Source organism: Sus scrofa, chromosome 14 (assembly GCF_000003025.6).
Source record: "Sus scrofa isolate TJ Tabasco breed Duroc chromosome 14, Sscrofa11.1, whole genome shotgun sequence".
Classification (NCBI taxonomy): Eukaryota; Metazoa; Chordata; class Mammalia; order Artiodactyla; family Suidae; genus Sus; species Sus scrofa.
Window position 1 is genome coordinate 11,792,964 of NC_010456.5, and position 12,304 is coordinate 11,805,267.

Here is a 12,304-nt window from a genome sequence, read left to right on the forward strand (position 1 = left end):
TGCTGTATAGCACAGGGAATTATATCCAATCAATTGTGATGGAACGTGATGGAGGATAATGTGAGAAAAAGAATATATGTATATATGTACGTCTGGGTCACTTTGCTGTACAGCAGAAATTGGCAGAACATCGTAAATCAACTACAATAAAAAATTTTTTTTAAATGTGAAATTGGAGTTCCCATCATGGCTCAGCAGAAACAAATCTGACTAGCATCCATGAGGACACAGGTTCGATCCTGGTCTCACTCAGTGGGTTAAGGATCTGGCATTTCCATGAGCTGTGGTGTAGGTCAAAGATGGGGCTCGGATCTAGTGTTGCTGTGGCTGTGGCATAGGGTGGCGGCTGGAGCTCCGATTCAACCCCTAGCCTGGGAACCTCCATATGCCACATGTGCAGCCCTAAAAAGACCAAAAAAAAAAAAAAAAAAAAAAAAAAGTGGAATTTGACCCATCCTGCCTGGACAGTTAGCATTGCTTGCTTTTTGCATGGAAGTCAGGTCCTCCCCTCCGCCTCTGCACACCATCCACAGCGCCCTCCCAGATCAAGGTCCCACATTCTCAGGACCAGCCTTACTGGTACCATTTCTCTGCCCCTTCCCCAGTCTGTGTGACAAGAAGTCAGACAGCGTGCCCGTACAAATCTGGTAGGTGACAGTAAGTGTGGAAATAAACACGAACCAAATGAGAACCCATGAAGGCTATTAATTCAGAGCTTGCTCTAGCCGGGGAGTTGATGGCCATCACTTGCATTTGGCAGACACTCAATGGCAGGCCCAGGGGTGGGAAAGCTCCCGTGTTCCCCTGTCAGAGGCCACAGGCATGGGCAGCAGTAAGTGGCTGCCTAGGAGCAGGGACCCTGTGTGATCCATGAGAAGGTGTATTTGTCTTTTCTTTCGTTGGTCCTCAGTTGGAAGCAGGGACGAAGACCAGGGAAGTGGTCAATCATTAACCAAGGTCTGGCCGTTTGGGGCTGGTTGTTACAGAAGTTACTGTTTAGTTCTTGGATTGTTACTACAAATTACAGTCTAACTTCCCACAAGTAGAGCAGGCCGGCTTCCTGAGCTGTTCCTTGTAGATCAGGATTGGTTTCCTAGGCCGGTGGCTGCAGGCTATGGGTCAGAGTTCTGTTTTTTTCTTATGCCTGTTAATTTGCATATTCAGCCCCTCACAAGGAAGCAATGCAGTTGGTGATTGATCCCAGCCCAATTTTTTCTCCCAAACTCTCCCAAACCTCTAATTTAGTGGCTTATTCCTCTTATCTTAGGGTAAGAAAAATTCATCCATCGGAGAGAGAAATTTGTCCACTACTACATCAAAAGTCATTTTTTTACTGGTTATTCAGAAGGCCTGCATTCTAGACCGTGAAGATAATATCTAACTCTGCAGAAAGGCCCTCCTCCTTTCCTTCCTCTCACATTACGTAATGATGCTGCGTTGCCTTTGACTGCCCCAGGCCATGCGGGAAGTCTATAGGCACAAGAAAGGTTTTTGGACTATTCGTGCACACATGCCTCTTTAAGACAATTAAGAACTGCCTTATCGCACTACAAGTAGACACATCCCTCCTGCCATCACTGAAGCACATTCCTCCTGATTCAAGTCTCAGGAGGGGCGGAAATAACGCCTGACTCTTTTTACCTTTTCCTCTCAGTCCATCTGTCCCAGGTAAGACACGATTCCTTTTTTTTTTTTACTCAAATATTACAATGGTAACCCCTCAAATCATCTTTCTGTTCTCTTTACATTCTCTGAGCTTAGGGTCTTTGTTTGGTATGAAAAGAAGAATTATTGAAAGTGAATTTTCTAACTTAGTAAGAGGGAGTGTTCCGCCCAGGCCGGGGGCAGAGGGCACACAGCCCAGGTGTCTACCTACCGGCAGGTGGTCCGGGCCGTTGAAACTATCTGTCAGGAGCAATAGGCCAAAGGCTTCAGTGACATACTTGGTCACCATCCTTCTCTTCTCATCCAAGAGCCTTCTCCGGATGTATTCTCTTAACTTGGGGATTTCTGGAATTCACAGGCAGCACAAACAGTGTGAAAAGGCCAGAGTTGAAACAGATAACCAACAAGAACCTACTGAATAGCACAGGGAACTATATTCAGTATTTTGTAATAACCTGTGAAGGAAGACAATGTGAAGAAGAATATGTAAGGAGAAGAGAATTTGAAATATAAATATTATACATTATATTATACTATATAACATACAATTATATATTATACTATTATATTATACTACTATACTATACTATACTATTATACTATTAAACTATTGCAATATATAATATGCATATAATATATATTATATATTGCAATAGTATAATATATATTAATAATTATATTTATATTAATAATATATTATATTAATATATAATAATACATTATTATTATATTATTAGCTACACACCTGAAACTAATATATTATAAATCAACTACACACACACACACACACACACACACACACATACACACACACACATACATTTTAAGCCAGACTTGGTGGTAAACAGAATTTGTAAAAATTAGCATATCAGGATGGCAATCTGAATTAATGTCATTTGAGGTCCTATGTGGGTGAGGTACCCCCAAAGGCAACCTTTCCATTTTCCCCAGTCTAAGATCAGCAACAGTGAATGGTAGATCAGCAGTAATACATATTCGTTTATTTAGTGGAAACTACATGGAAAAGTGGAGGCTGGTTTAAAAAATGGGCACTTTCCTCTGGATTGGTAGTTACCTGGCTAGCAGAACCAAAGAGGCTCACATTTCTGGAGTCTCCGCTTTTTGGGCCCCCTAAAATTTTCTATCTGTATCAAATAACCATTAATATCAAAATAGCTCATGCTGGGTAGAAAGGATAAGACCTCTGACAAGTGGGATTCCAGATTGGAAAGCTATCTTAGGGAGTTCCCATCATGGCTCAGTGGAAACGAATCTGACTAGGAACCATAAGGTTGCGGGTTCAATCCCTGGCCTTGCTCAGTGGGTTAAGGATCCGGCGTTGCCGTGAGCTGTGGTATAGGTCAAAGATGCAGCTCGGATCCCATGTTGCTGTGGCTCTGGTGTAGGCCAGCGGCTACCACTCCGATTCGACCCCTAGCTTGGGACCCTCCTTATGCCTCGGGTGCGGCCCTAAAAAAAAAAAAACCTAAAAAAAACGAACAAAAAAGAAAGCTATCTTAGCCCTAGCTACCTGTTTCTTAAAAGCTATCAGATGCCAAACTACTTTTCCCCCATCATTCCTGTAAGTGGAAAATTTTCCATGTTATTCTGCACATGTACCATACTGTTTATTTCTTTTATATCCTTGTTCAAGCCATCTCTCCATTTGGGGGAACTTTGCACACCTTCTTGCTCCTTGAGCTCCTTTGGCATTCATCATGTCCAGCGAAATACGTGGACATTTTAAGCCATTTTCAGCTCAGATCAAGGTCAAGCTCAGCTCCTGCCCCTCATCCAGCTTTCCCTGCCTGCCCCAGCCACTCAGGTTCTAGGTTCTCTTAACTGCTATGTACTCAGAGCATCACCGAACTAAGCCTTATTTTTACTTTGATTTTTGCACATGGCTTAGTATGAGCTCTTCATCTCAAGTTTCAAGTTCTCTGAAGAAAGGGACCATGTCTTGGACCCCCCACACACACCCCCAAAAGACAAATCATGCCACAGATGCTCAGTGAACTGGGTGAGCCAGGGCTCCCAAGGCAAACACTGAGGAAATAACAGCTCATAGTAAGATTTGGAGGCGGGAGGAATTGTAGTCTCAGACACCCCAACGACACTGAGAGAAATATGCATATATTTGCTCATAGGTACAGAAAGCAGCAAACTGGAAGTATGGCACAGAAAGTTCTAAAGCAGGAAATTCAGAGTGCCAAGCTTCATCTTGAGAATTGTAGTGACTGAGAATTGTAGTGATATATATAAATTACCAGTTTCCTCCTCGGCAAGGACAGCCTGCTGCCAGTACTCCTGGGCACTGACTGTGTACACCAGCTCTGAGGCTTCCAGAACCTTGGAGTCAGCAGGCAGTTTTCTCTGAAGTGAAAGGCACACAGGGAACAGAGGGACTCAGAGGTGGCAAAGGCAACTGTGCACAGACCTCACAAGAGCCCCATACTGAGTAAAACAATAAGATATTGCAAAAAAAAAAAAAAAAACGAGAGATATCTGTATTTGTTTATTTCTCTAATTCTCTATCTCTTGGTCTCTGCCCTGAGTTCCTGACACAGGGCTCCTAAACCCCAAATAAACAGAGATGCCGGGAGAATCTTCTACTCTAAAAATTGAGTCTTTGACCCCAGTTCCCAGCACAGAGCTCTCAAATCCCTTGGAATTCCTAGGGCCCCTCCCCCCATTCTTCAGACCAGGGGTGAAGCTGCGGGGGGAGGAGCTGGAAGTAGAGTTAATAATTGTCTGTGTGATGAAGCTCCATAAAATCCCAACAGTACAGGGTCCAGAGAGCTTCCAGGCTGGTGGAAGCTCTGGGAGGATGATGCACCCCAACTCCACAGGGACAGACGCACTTGCACTGGGGACCCTCCCACACTTCCCCCTATGTAGCTCTTCATCAGGCAGTTCATCTTTTATCATATCCTTTATTATGTGATAAACTGGTAAATGTGAGTAACTTTCCCTGAGTTTTGTGAGCCGTTCTAGCAAATAATGGAATCCAAGGGCAAGGAGGTCATGGGAACCGATTCATAGCCAAGTCAGACAGGAGTTGTGGGTGACCTGGGGACCTACTACTTGTGACTGGTATTTAAAGTGGGGGGCAGCCTTGTGGCCCGAAGCCCTTAACCTGTGGGATCTGATGTTATCTCCAGGTAGGCAGTGTCAAATTGAGTTAAACTGTAGGACACTCAGCTGCTGTCAGCAAATTGTCTGATGGGGGGAAACCCCCCCCACATCTGGAGTCAGAAGTGTGAGTGCAGTAGCCATGGAGATTGAAGGAGAGGCACGCAGCAGCAGTAGGGTAGGCTTTCTTTTCTTTCTTTTCTTTTTTTTTTTTTTTTTTTGCTTTTTATAGGGCCACACCTATGGCATAGGGAGGTTCCCAGGCTAGGGGTTGAATTGGAGCTACAGCTGCCAGCCACAGCCACAGCCACATGGGATTGGAGCTGCACCTGCAACCTACATCACAGCTCAGGGCAACACTGGATCCTAACCCGCTAAGCGAGGCTAGGGATCAAACCTGCAACCTCACGGTCACTAGTTGGATTCGTTTCCACTGAGCCACAATGGGAACTCCAGGGTAGGTTTTCTTTAAGCATTCACTAGAGCAAAGGCAAAATGCCATATAATAATCAGCTCAAAAGACATGCCTGGGAACATCAAAACCCAGCTCTCTTTTACCTGCCACATGCAATAAGTCATCCAGACCCATGGATCCCTATTAGCTCTTGAATGCATCTCCTCTATGTTTATAGTCACCGCCTAGCTCAGGCTCTTATCACTTCTCTTCTTTAACACCACCTGGATTACACAAGAAGCTTCCCACTGGTCTCTACATCCAGTCTTCACTGGCCCCTTTCTATACCCTCCATTCTCCATACTGCTTGAGAGAATCACCTTGCTAAAATGACTGTTTCCAAACTGAGATAGACAAGTGTAGTCCCAAGAGTTGTACTTTTTCTTATCACGTTTTTTCTTCTTTTTCATTTTTATAATTAAAAAACCTGGCGTTTCCGTAGTGGCTCAGTGGTTAACAAACGTGACTAGAATCCATGAGGACGCATGTTCGATCCCTGGCCTCGCTCAGTGGGTTAAGGATCTGGTGCTGCGGTGAGCTGTGGTGTAGGTCACAGACGCAGCTCGGATCCTGCGTTGCTGTGGCTGTGGTGTAGGCTGGCCGCTCTAGCTCCAATTTGACCCTTCTCTGGGAACCCCCATATGCTGCAGGTGTGGCCCTAAAAAGACAAAAGATAAATATGTATACAACCATAGACATCTATATGAACCATATAATGAACTTCTGCCTCGTGTTTTCTATGATTGAAATGAAATGTGCTCCAAATGAAGGCCTGCAGAACAAGTAAAGATTTCACAGTAATTCTGACGGAAATAAAGTGGTTGGAGAATGAAGGCATTACGTAGCCAGCAGAGGGGTAGAAATGCAGAACTCAAGAGAACTTGTGCCATAACAGTCAGAACCACGGTCACCACCCTGCAAGCTGAAGTATGGTTGCTGAGACCCTCTCATATCCATCAATTTGCCACACTTAGTAGCAATAAATACAATTGTGAATTGTGTTTTGAGGTATTTTATGTTTCTGCTTCCAGAAACACTATAATTAGGTTCTCATAGGATGCATAGTTCTTTAATGCCAACAAGAACAATTAAAGAGAATAAGAACAGCTTTACTGAGTTACTGCCTCATTAAAACCGGCATTCAGGAATTACTTGGTAGAAGACTTTGGCTTAAGAATGAGACCTGATTATTCAGAATGAGAAACAAAAGCTTTGAAATTTCCATTTCCACATTGTACACCAGACATTTTTCTGCATCAGTATAATTAGTAAAATACAGAAACAGTTCAGTTCAGAACTGGACATAAGGCCATGTGCTTTTACAATTAAACCTAGCATTGAAGATTTAGTTTCAGCGAAAGCATCCCATCTGCCACATTATGTTAACTGTGCTGTAACACTTAGGTTATTTTGTTTGTTTTTAATCTTAAAATCAGTTTTGGTTTTATAGTTGCATAAGACTAGCCGAGGGAAGAGCTTTATGTTTGCTATCTATTTTAGTGACAGAATAATGAAAATAGTTTAAGAAAACACCAAGATTCCCATAGAACAATTACTCAAGCTTGAAAAATAGAGCTCAGGTCTTATCTCCCAACACTGCATACGTTCTTGCTGAACCATTCAAAACTACTTGCCTAGGAGCTCCCTGGTGGCTCAGCAGATTAAGGGTCGCCATTGTCACTGCTGTGACTCCCATCACTGCTATAGCACAGGTTCAATCCCTAGCCTGGCAACTTCCACGTGGTGTGGTCATGGCCAAAAGAAATGAACAAACAAACTTCTTGTCTATAGTTCCCAGAGTGACACAGGTTTTTTTTTTCAATCATGTCTTTCTCTCTGTCTCAAATGCTCTCTCTCCTACTTCTCCACCTCCCTCAAGACTACTGGTTCTAGGAGTTCCTGTCACGGCTCAGCAATAACAAACCCCAGTAGGAACCATGAGGTTGCAGGTTCGATCCCTGGCCTCACTCATTGGGTTAAGGATCTACTGTTGCCATGAGCTGTGGTGTAGGTCACAGACGCGGCTCAGATCCCGTGTTGCTGTGGCTGTCTTGTAGGCTAGGAGCTACAGTTTCAATTGGACCCCCTAGCCTGGGAACTTCCATATGCTGCAGGTGCGGCTCTAAAAAGCAAAAAAAAAAAAAGACTACTGGTTCTTTAAATTTCTTCTCAAGAGGCTAAGAAGTTTGCTCTGACTTCTCCTCAACAGGCCTCCTCCAACCACCAGCACTGACTACAGCATCCTTCCTCTGTGTCGCCACCGTCCCCCAGCCCCCTCATAGCCCCTCTGCATTCCTCTACCAACACGCCGACGTGTGATAATCTGCCAAGGTCACCAAGTTATTAATCAACAGGACTAAGTTAAATCTGAATTGTCTACTCCAAACCTTTTGCCCACGCTACCCCATAAGACCAACAAGGCATTTGTTACTCAAAATCTGAGTGGTTGAAAAGCAGCAAAAGGCATAGAAGGACCTGTGAACTCACCTTTAGTTTTTCCTTGAGGATTTTATTCTTCTGGAGTTTTATCATTTCATTTCTTTCTAGAACAGCCTCTCGCTGACTTTGAACAGCTGGCTGGATTGTGAAAAGAAATAACAGCATGGCAGAGAGTCCAGGATTATCCAGAGGGATACATGGATAAAATGCACGTCTTCATTTGGCCCAGACAAATGTGTGCATGTTCAAATCATGCAACACTAATCATAAAGCATATCATTTAAAAACAACTAGTTCAAACTCATCAAGATGTTTGCATTAACTGTGTGCAGTCTTTGGTCTATCAGTTATACCATAATCTAGCTTTAAAAAAGAAAAAAAGAAAAGAAAAAATAACCAGTCCATACTTACATTTCCCACTTTTCGTTCCCTGAAATGAGAAATGTAACAGTTACTTAACTCATGATGTGTTACGGTGGTCTCGACTTGCCCCAAAAGCATTGTAAAAGTCATGCCTTTTTGCCTCTTCCTAAGCTGCTTCTTCAGTCCAAATTCTCTCTCTCTGATCCACCTCCAATGTCCATTTGAGAAAAGCATCTTAATTTCTCAAAGTTTGATCATCGGTGGAATTTTCTGTGCCCTCACCCCCCCCCCCGACCCAATCAAAATGCAGCCATCACTCTCCAGGATCCCATAGCACTTTGCTCATCCCTCTCATACAGTATTTCACCCTCTTTTTAGGCTCTTTTTAAAATATGAATATTCCCAGGCTAGGGGTCGAATTGGAGCTGTAGCCACCAGCCTACGCCACAGCCACAGCAACGTGGGATCCAAGTTGTGTCTATGAACTACACCACAGGTCATGGCAACACTGGATCCTTAACCCAGTGAGCCAGGCTGGGGATCAAACCTGAGTCCTCATGGATACTAGTCAGATTTGTTTCCGCTGAGCCACAATGAAAATACCTTTCACCCTCTTTTTTAAAAATTTGATTGCAGTATAGTTGCTTTACAATATGTTAGTTCTTGCTGTACAGCAAAATGACTCAGTTATACATATACACATTCTTTTTCATATTCTTCTCCATCATGCTTTAGCACAGGACATGGACTATAGTTCCCTGTGCTATGTCGTAGAATCTTGTTATTTATCCATCCTATATATACTGGTTTGAATCTGCTAATCCCAATCCTTCTCTCCCTGACCCACCTCCCCATTGGCTACCACAAGTCTGTTCTCTATATCTGTAAATCTGTTTTTGTTTTGTAGATATGTTGATTTGAATTTTCACCCTCTTTTAAGACAGTGACCTCAGTGACTAGGCAATAGGCCTTTCTGAATCTGTTACCCCTACCACAGAGTCAATAAACACTTAACCAATTCGATTGAATTATGCTCAGATTTAGAGCTGGCATTGGAAGGTGGAGCTTGTGATGCTATTCTGGGGTAGGGGTTGGGGTGAATGGAATTGCAGGGGAAAAAATAATGCAGCTGAAATTCCCACCTAGACCATGAATGCAAGAAGTTAGGGGAAAGCCTTAGCCTAGTTCTTCACTGAGAATATTTTCTCTGCTTAGTGAATTCCTGGAGATAGCAGACTCGAGTTTCAGTGGGTGTAGGGGGTATGGCAGATGTAACAGGTGAAGAAGCTTTCGTTAGAGCAGAGAAGCATCTACAAGGGTAGATCCCACGACCATATGTCCCATGTACAGATCAGTTTCTATCTGCCGATCCTCTGTAGAGGTTACTAACACCCCTTTTCACTTTCAAAGGGTCCCCCCAATATGGAAGATAAGTTACAATCCTAGTCACAGGGGAACAGAGATCTGCATGGACAACAACATACATTAACATTTATGAAACTCTAAAATGCTTACCTTCCATTATTTTTGTTAGAGTCTGACTCTAAGAATGCTTTTAGTTTTGGCCAAAGTTCTGAAACTTAGAACCCTGCTCCAAACCGGTTTAAAATCTCAGGAGGAGGCAAATCTGAAACAGAATCTGACACTTCCAAGCTGTACCGGGCCAGTGTCACGGGAAGTGCCCACTAGCTGTGGGGCGTCTACACTTCCCAGATCCTTGCAGGGGGGTGTCCATCCCAGGAGCTACTCTTTGCACCTTGGACTTGTGAGTGGTGGTGCCCCTGGAGCTGTGTAGAGCACAGCCTGTTGGGCATGAAGCAGCCACTCTGGAAGATTCCCCAAACAACCTACCCCAGGAGGTCCTCCAGCCTTCTTTTTCAGCCCCGACAACCACTTACCTAGGTCCAAAATGCCCATGGGTCAAAGGTCTAGGTATGGCGTCATTGTAGTTGGTGGCAGTCGTGACCCATGGAGGAAAGCCCTCCTCCCTACAAGCCCATTACAGTACCTTAGATATTCTGGCAAGTGGAGCTTGTCAGTCTTGGTGACAACCAGGGCCACGTCCCTGCAGAACCCCCTCTGGCAGGCTTTGATGCTCTCGTTGAGAAGGTCTTCGTGGGCTCTCCCTCCAGACACTCTTTCAATGTCACTGATGACCCAGATCACCGAGCATTTATCAATGGTCTGTGAAACATGACCACAGCATGTTTAAGAGTATAAGAATGGCTCAGTTTCACAGAACATGCCTCCTTCACGTGTCATATGGTGCCCTCCATGCTTGCCCTACCCCCCTCCAGCCCCACCTCTCACTGCTCCTCACTGCGCTCTCCACGCACTGGCTTTATGAGCTTCTTGGGCTTTCTTAGATGTAAATTGCCCGTCTATCTCTAGGCACCTTTGCACTTGCCATGACCTTTGCTTGACCTCCACTTGCCCTTCGAGGCTATGAAGGGCCACTCGGGCACAGGGTAACCACCCCCTCCCCTGCACCCTACAGCACCTGGATTTACCTGCCATAGTACTTTTCAGATAGAGTGATGGTACAGAGTCGCCACTCTGCCCCCCTCCCATATGGATAGTGAGGTACCTGATGGGAAGGGGCTGCTCCCTTCAGTTTGAAATCCACATCACCTCGAGCATGGTTCTTGGCCCATACGAGAGGCTTCATAGATGTTTGCGACATTAGTCATTGATAGAATTCAAGAAATCAGACCTCCAGTCTCAGATCCATCACTGGCTTGACCTACCTCAGCTGTCTCTAAGGGAAATTGTTTTTCCAGAACTAGTCATGCATCTACCCCAGGGCATCATTTTGAGGTCTGATTACCCCTGAATATTCAACACACTGCCACCCGATGGCAGCAGGGAGCCAGAAACCATGTGCTTCAAGTTGCAAAGGCCAAGGACTATGAAATTAACAACATTTAAAGCATATGTTAATGCTTTACCAAATATGCTACTTTCAGGAGACAAGAAATCGTATGTTGCCTTGTGACATTTCTCTTACTTTATTGTTTCACTTGCCTAGTATCTCTATATAAATGAAAAGCTGGTCCAGCTTCAGGATTGAGTCTATTTAGGACTCCTCAGAATGGCACTTTGCACAGAAAGGAATAAGTGTGTGAGTTGCTAATTCATTCATTCTTTGCTTTATACTTCTTATCTATTGACCCCAGAGGACATTTGGCAATGTCTGGAGATATGTTGAACTGTTTTGACTTGGGGGACACTAGTGGGTGAGGCTCTGAATGCTACTGAATATCTTACAAAGCCCAAGTCTGGCCCCTACAACCAAGAATTCTCTGCCCCCTACCCGCCAGTGCCAAAAGCACTGAGACTGAGAAAGCTTGACCTAGAGCAGGGGGGTTTCAAACTTGTTTTTAGCAATAGAGCCTTTTTCAAATGAAATCTTTGGAAGGATTCCAATTGCCAAACTGGATTTTTAAAACTAGAACTGCTTTTGGAGTTTCCATCGTGGCTCAGTGGAAATGAATCTGACTAGTATCCATGAGGATGCAGGTTTGATCCCTGGCCTCACTCAGTGAGTTAAGGATCCGGTGTTGCCATGAGCTGTGATGTAGGTTGCAGACGTGGCTCGGTTCTGGCATTGCTGCAGCTGTGGTTGCGGCCGGCAGCTAAAGCTCTGATTCGACCCCTAGCCTGGAAACCTCCATATGCTGAGGGTGCTGCCCTAAAAATACAAAAAAAAAAAAAAAAAAAAAAAAGAACTGCTTTTGTTGAATATGGCGGGGGTGGGGAAGGGTTTGGACTCCTCACCTGCTCCATCACCACCCCTTGCCCAGGAATCTCTAGTGTCAAACCAACTTCTTTGTTTTACCGGGAAGGCGCATAATAGGTCCCAAGAGGCAAAGAACCAGCTTAAAGCCACACAACTCCAGGTCTGAACCTCCTCTCTACATGGATAGACTTAAATCTGGCAGGAAAATAAAACAAATTCCTCCTTCCCACTTGGCAAATCATGACCAATTTAGGGAAACCTCAAGCTAGTCCATCAGGTTGTAGAAGATACAGGCTGCTCCTGCTCCTTGAGGGCAGGGCCTCTTTCACCTTTATGTTCCCCTGGTCCTGGTAAGCTACAGGTGCTTAATAAATGTTTATTAATAAGAGAAGATTGCAATCATAAAGGTTGCAGTGGTTAAATTTCAGGCCCTACACAAAGCTCCTGATTTCCTGGATTAGGTCAAGTTGGAGTGACAGAGAACAGCAAATAAAGCCAACCAGTAAGACAAG

At 44.3% G+C, this 12,304-nt stretch overlaps 1 protein-coding gene across 1 annotated transcript in view; it reads right to left on the minus strand.

Moving 5' to 3' along the window:
* The window catches only part of NUGGC (nuclear GTPase, germinal center associated), a 50,479-nt gene that overhangs the window by 17,280 nt on the left and 20,895 nt on the right, over nucleotides 1-12,304 (minus strand). The window contains 5 exon segments of the mRNA XM_001928603.4: nucleotides 1,877-2,010; nucleotides 3,933-4,038; nucleotides 7,739-7,828; nucleotides 8,102-8,120; nucleotides 10,062-10,237. Coding sequence (XP_001928638.2) covers nucleotides 1,877-2,010; nucleotides 3,933-4,038; nucleotides 7,739-7,828; nucleotides 8,102-8,120; nucleotides 10,062-10,237 — 525 coding nt within the window.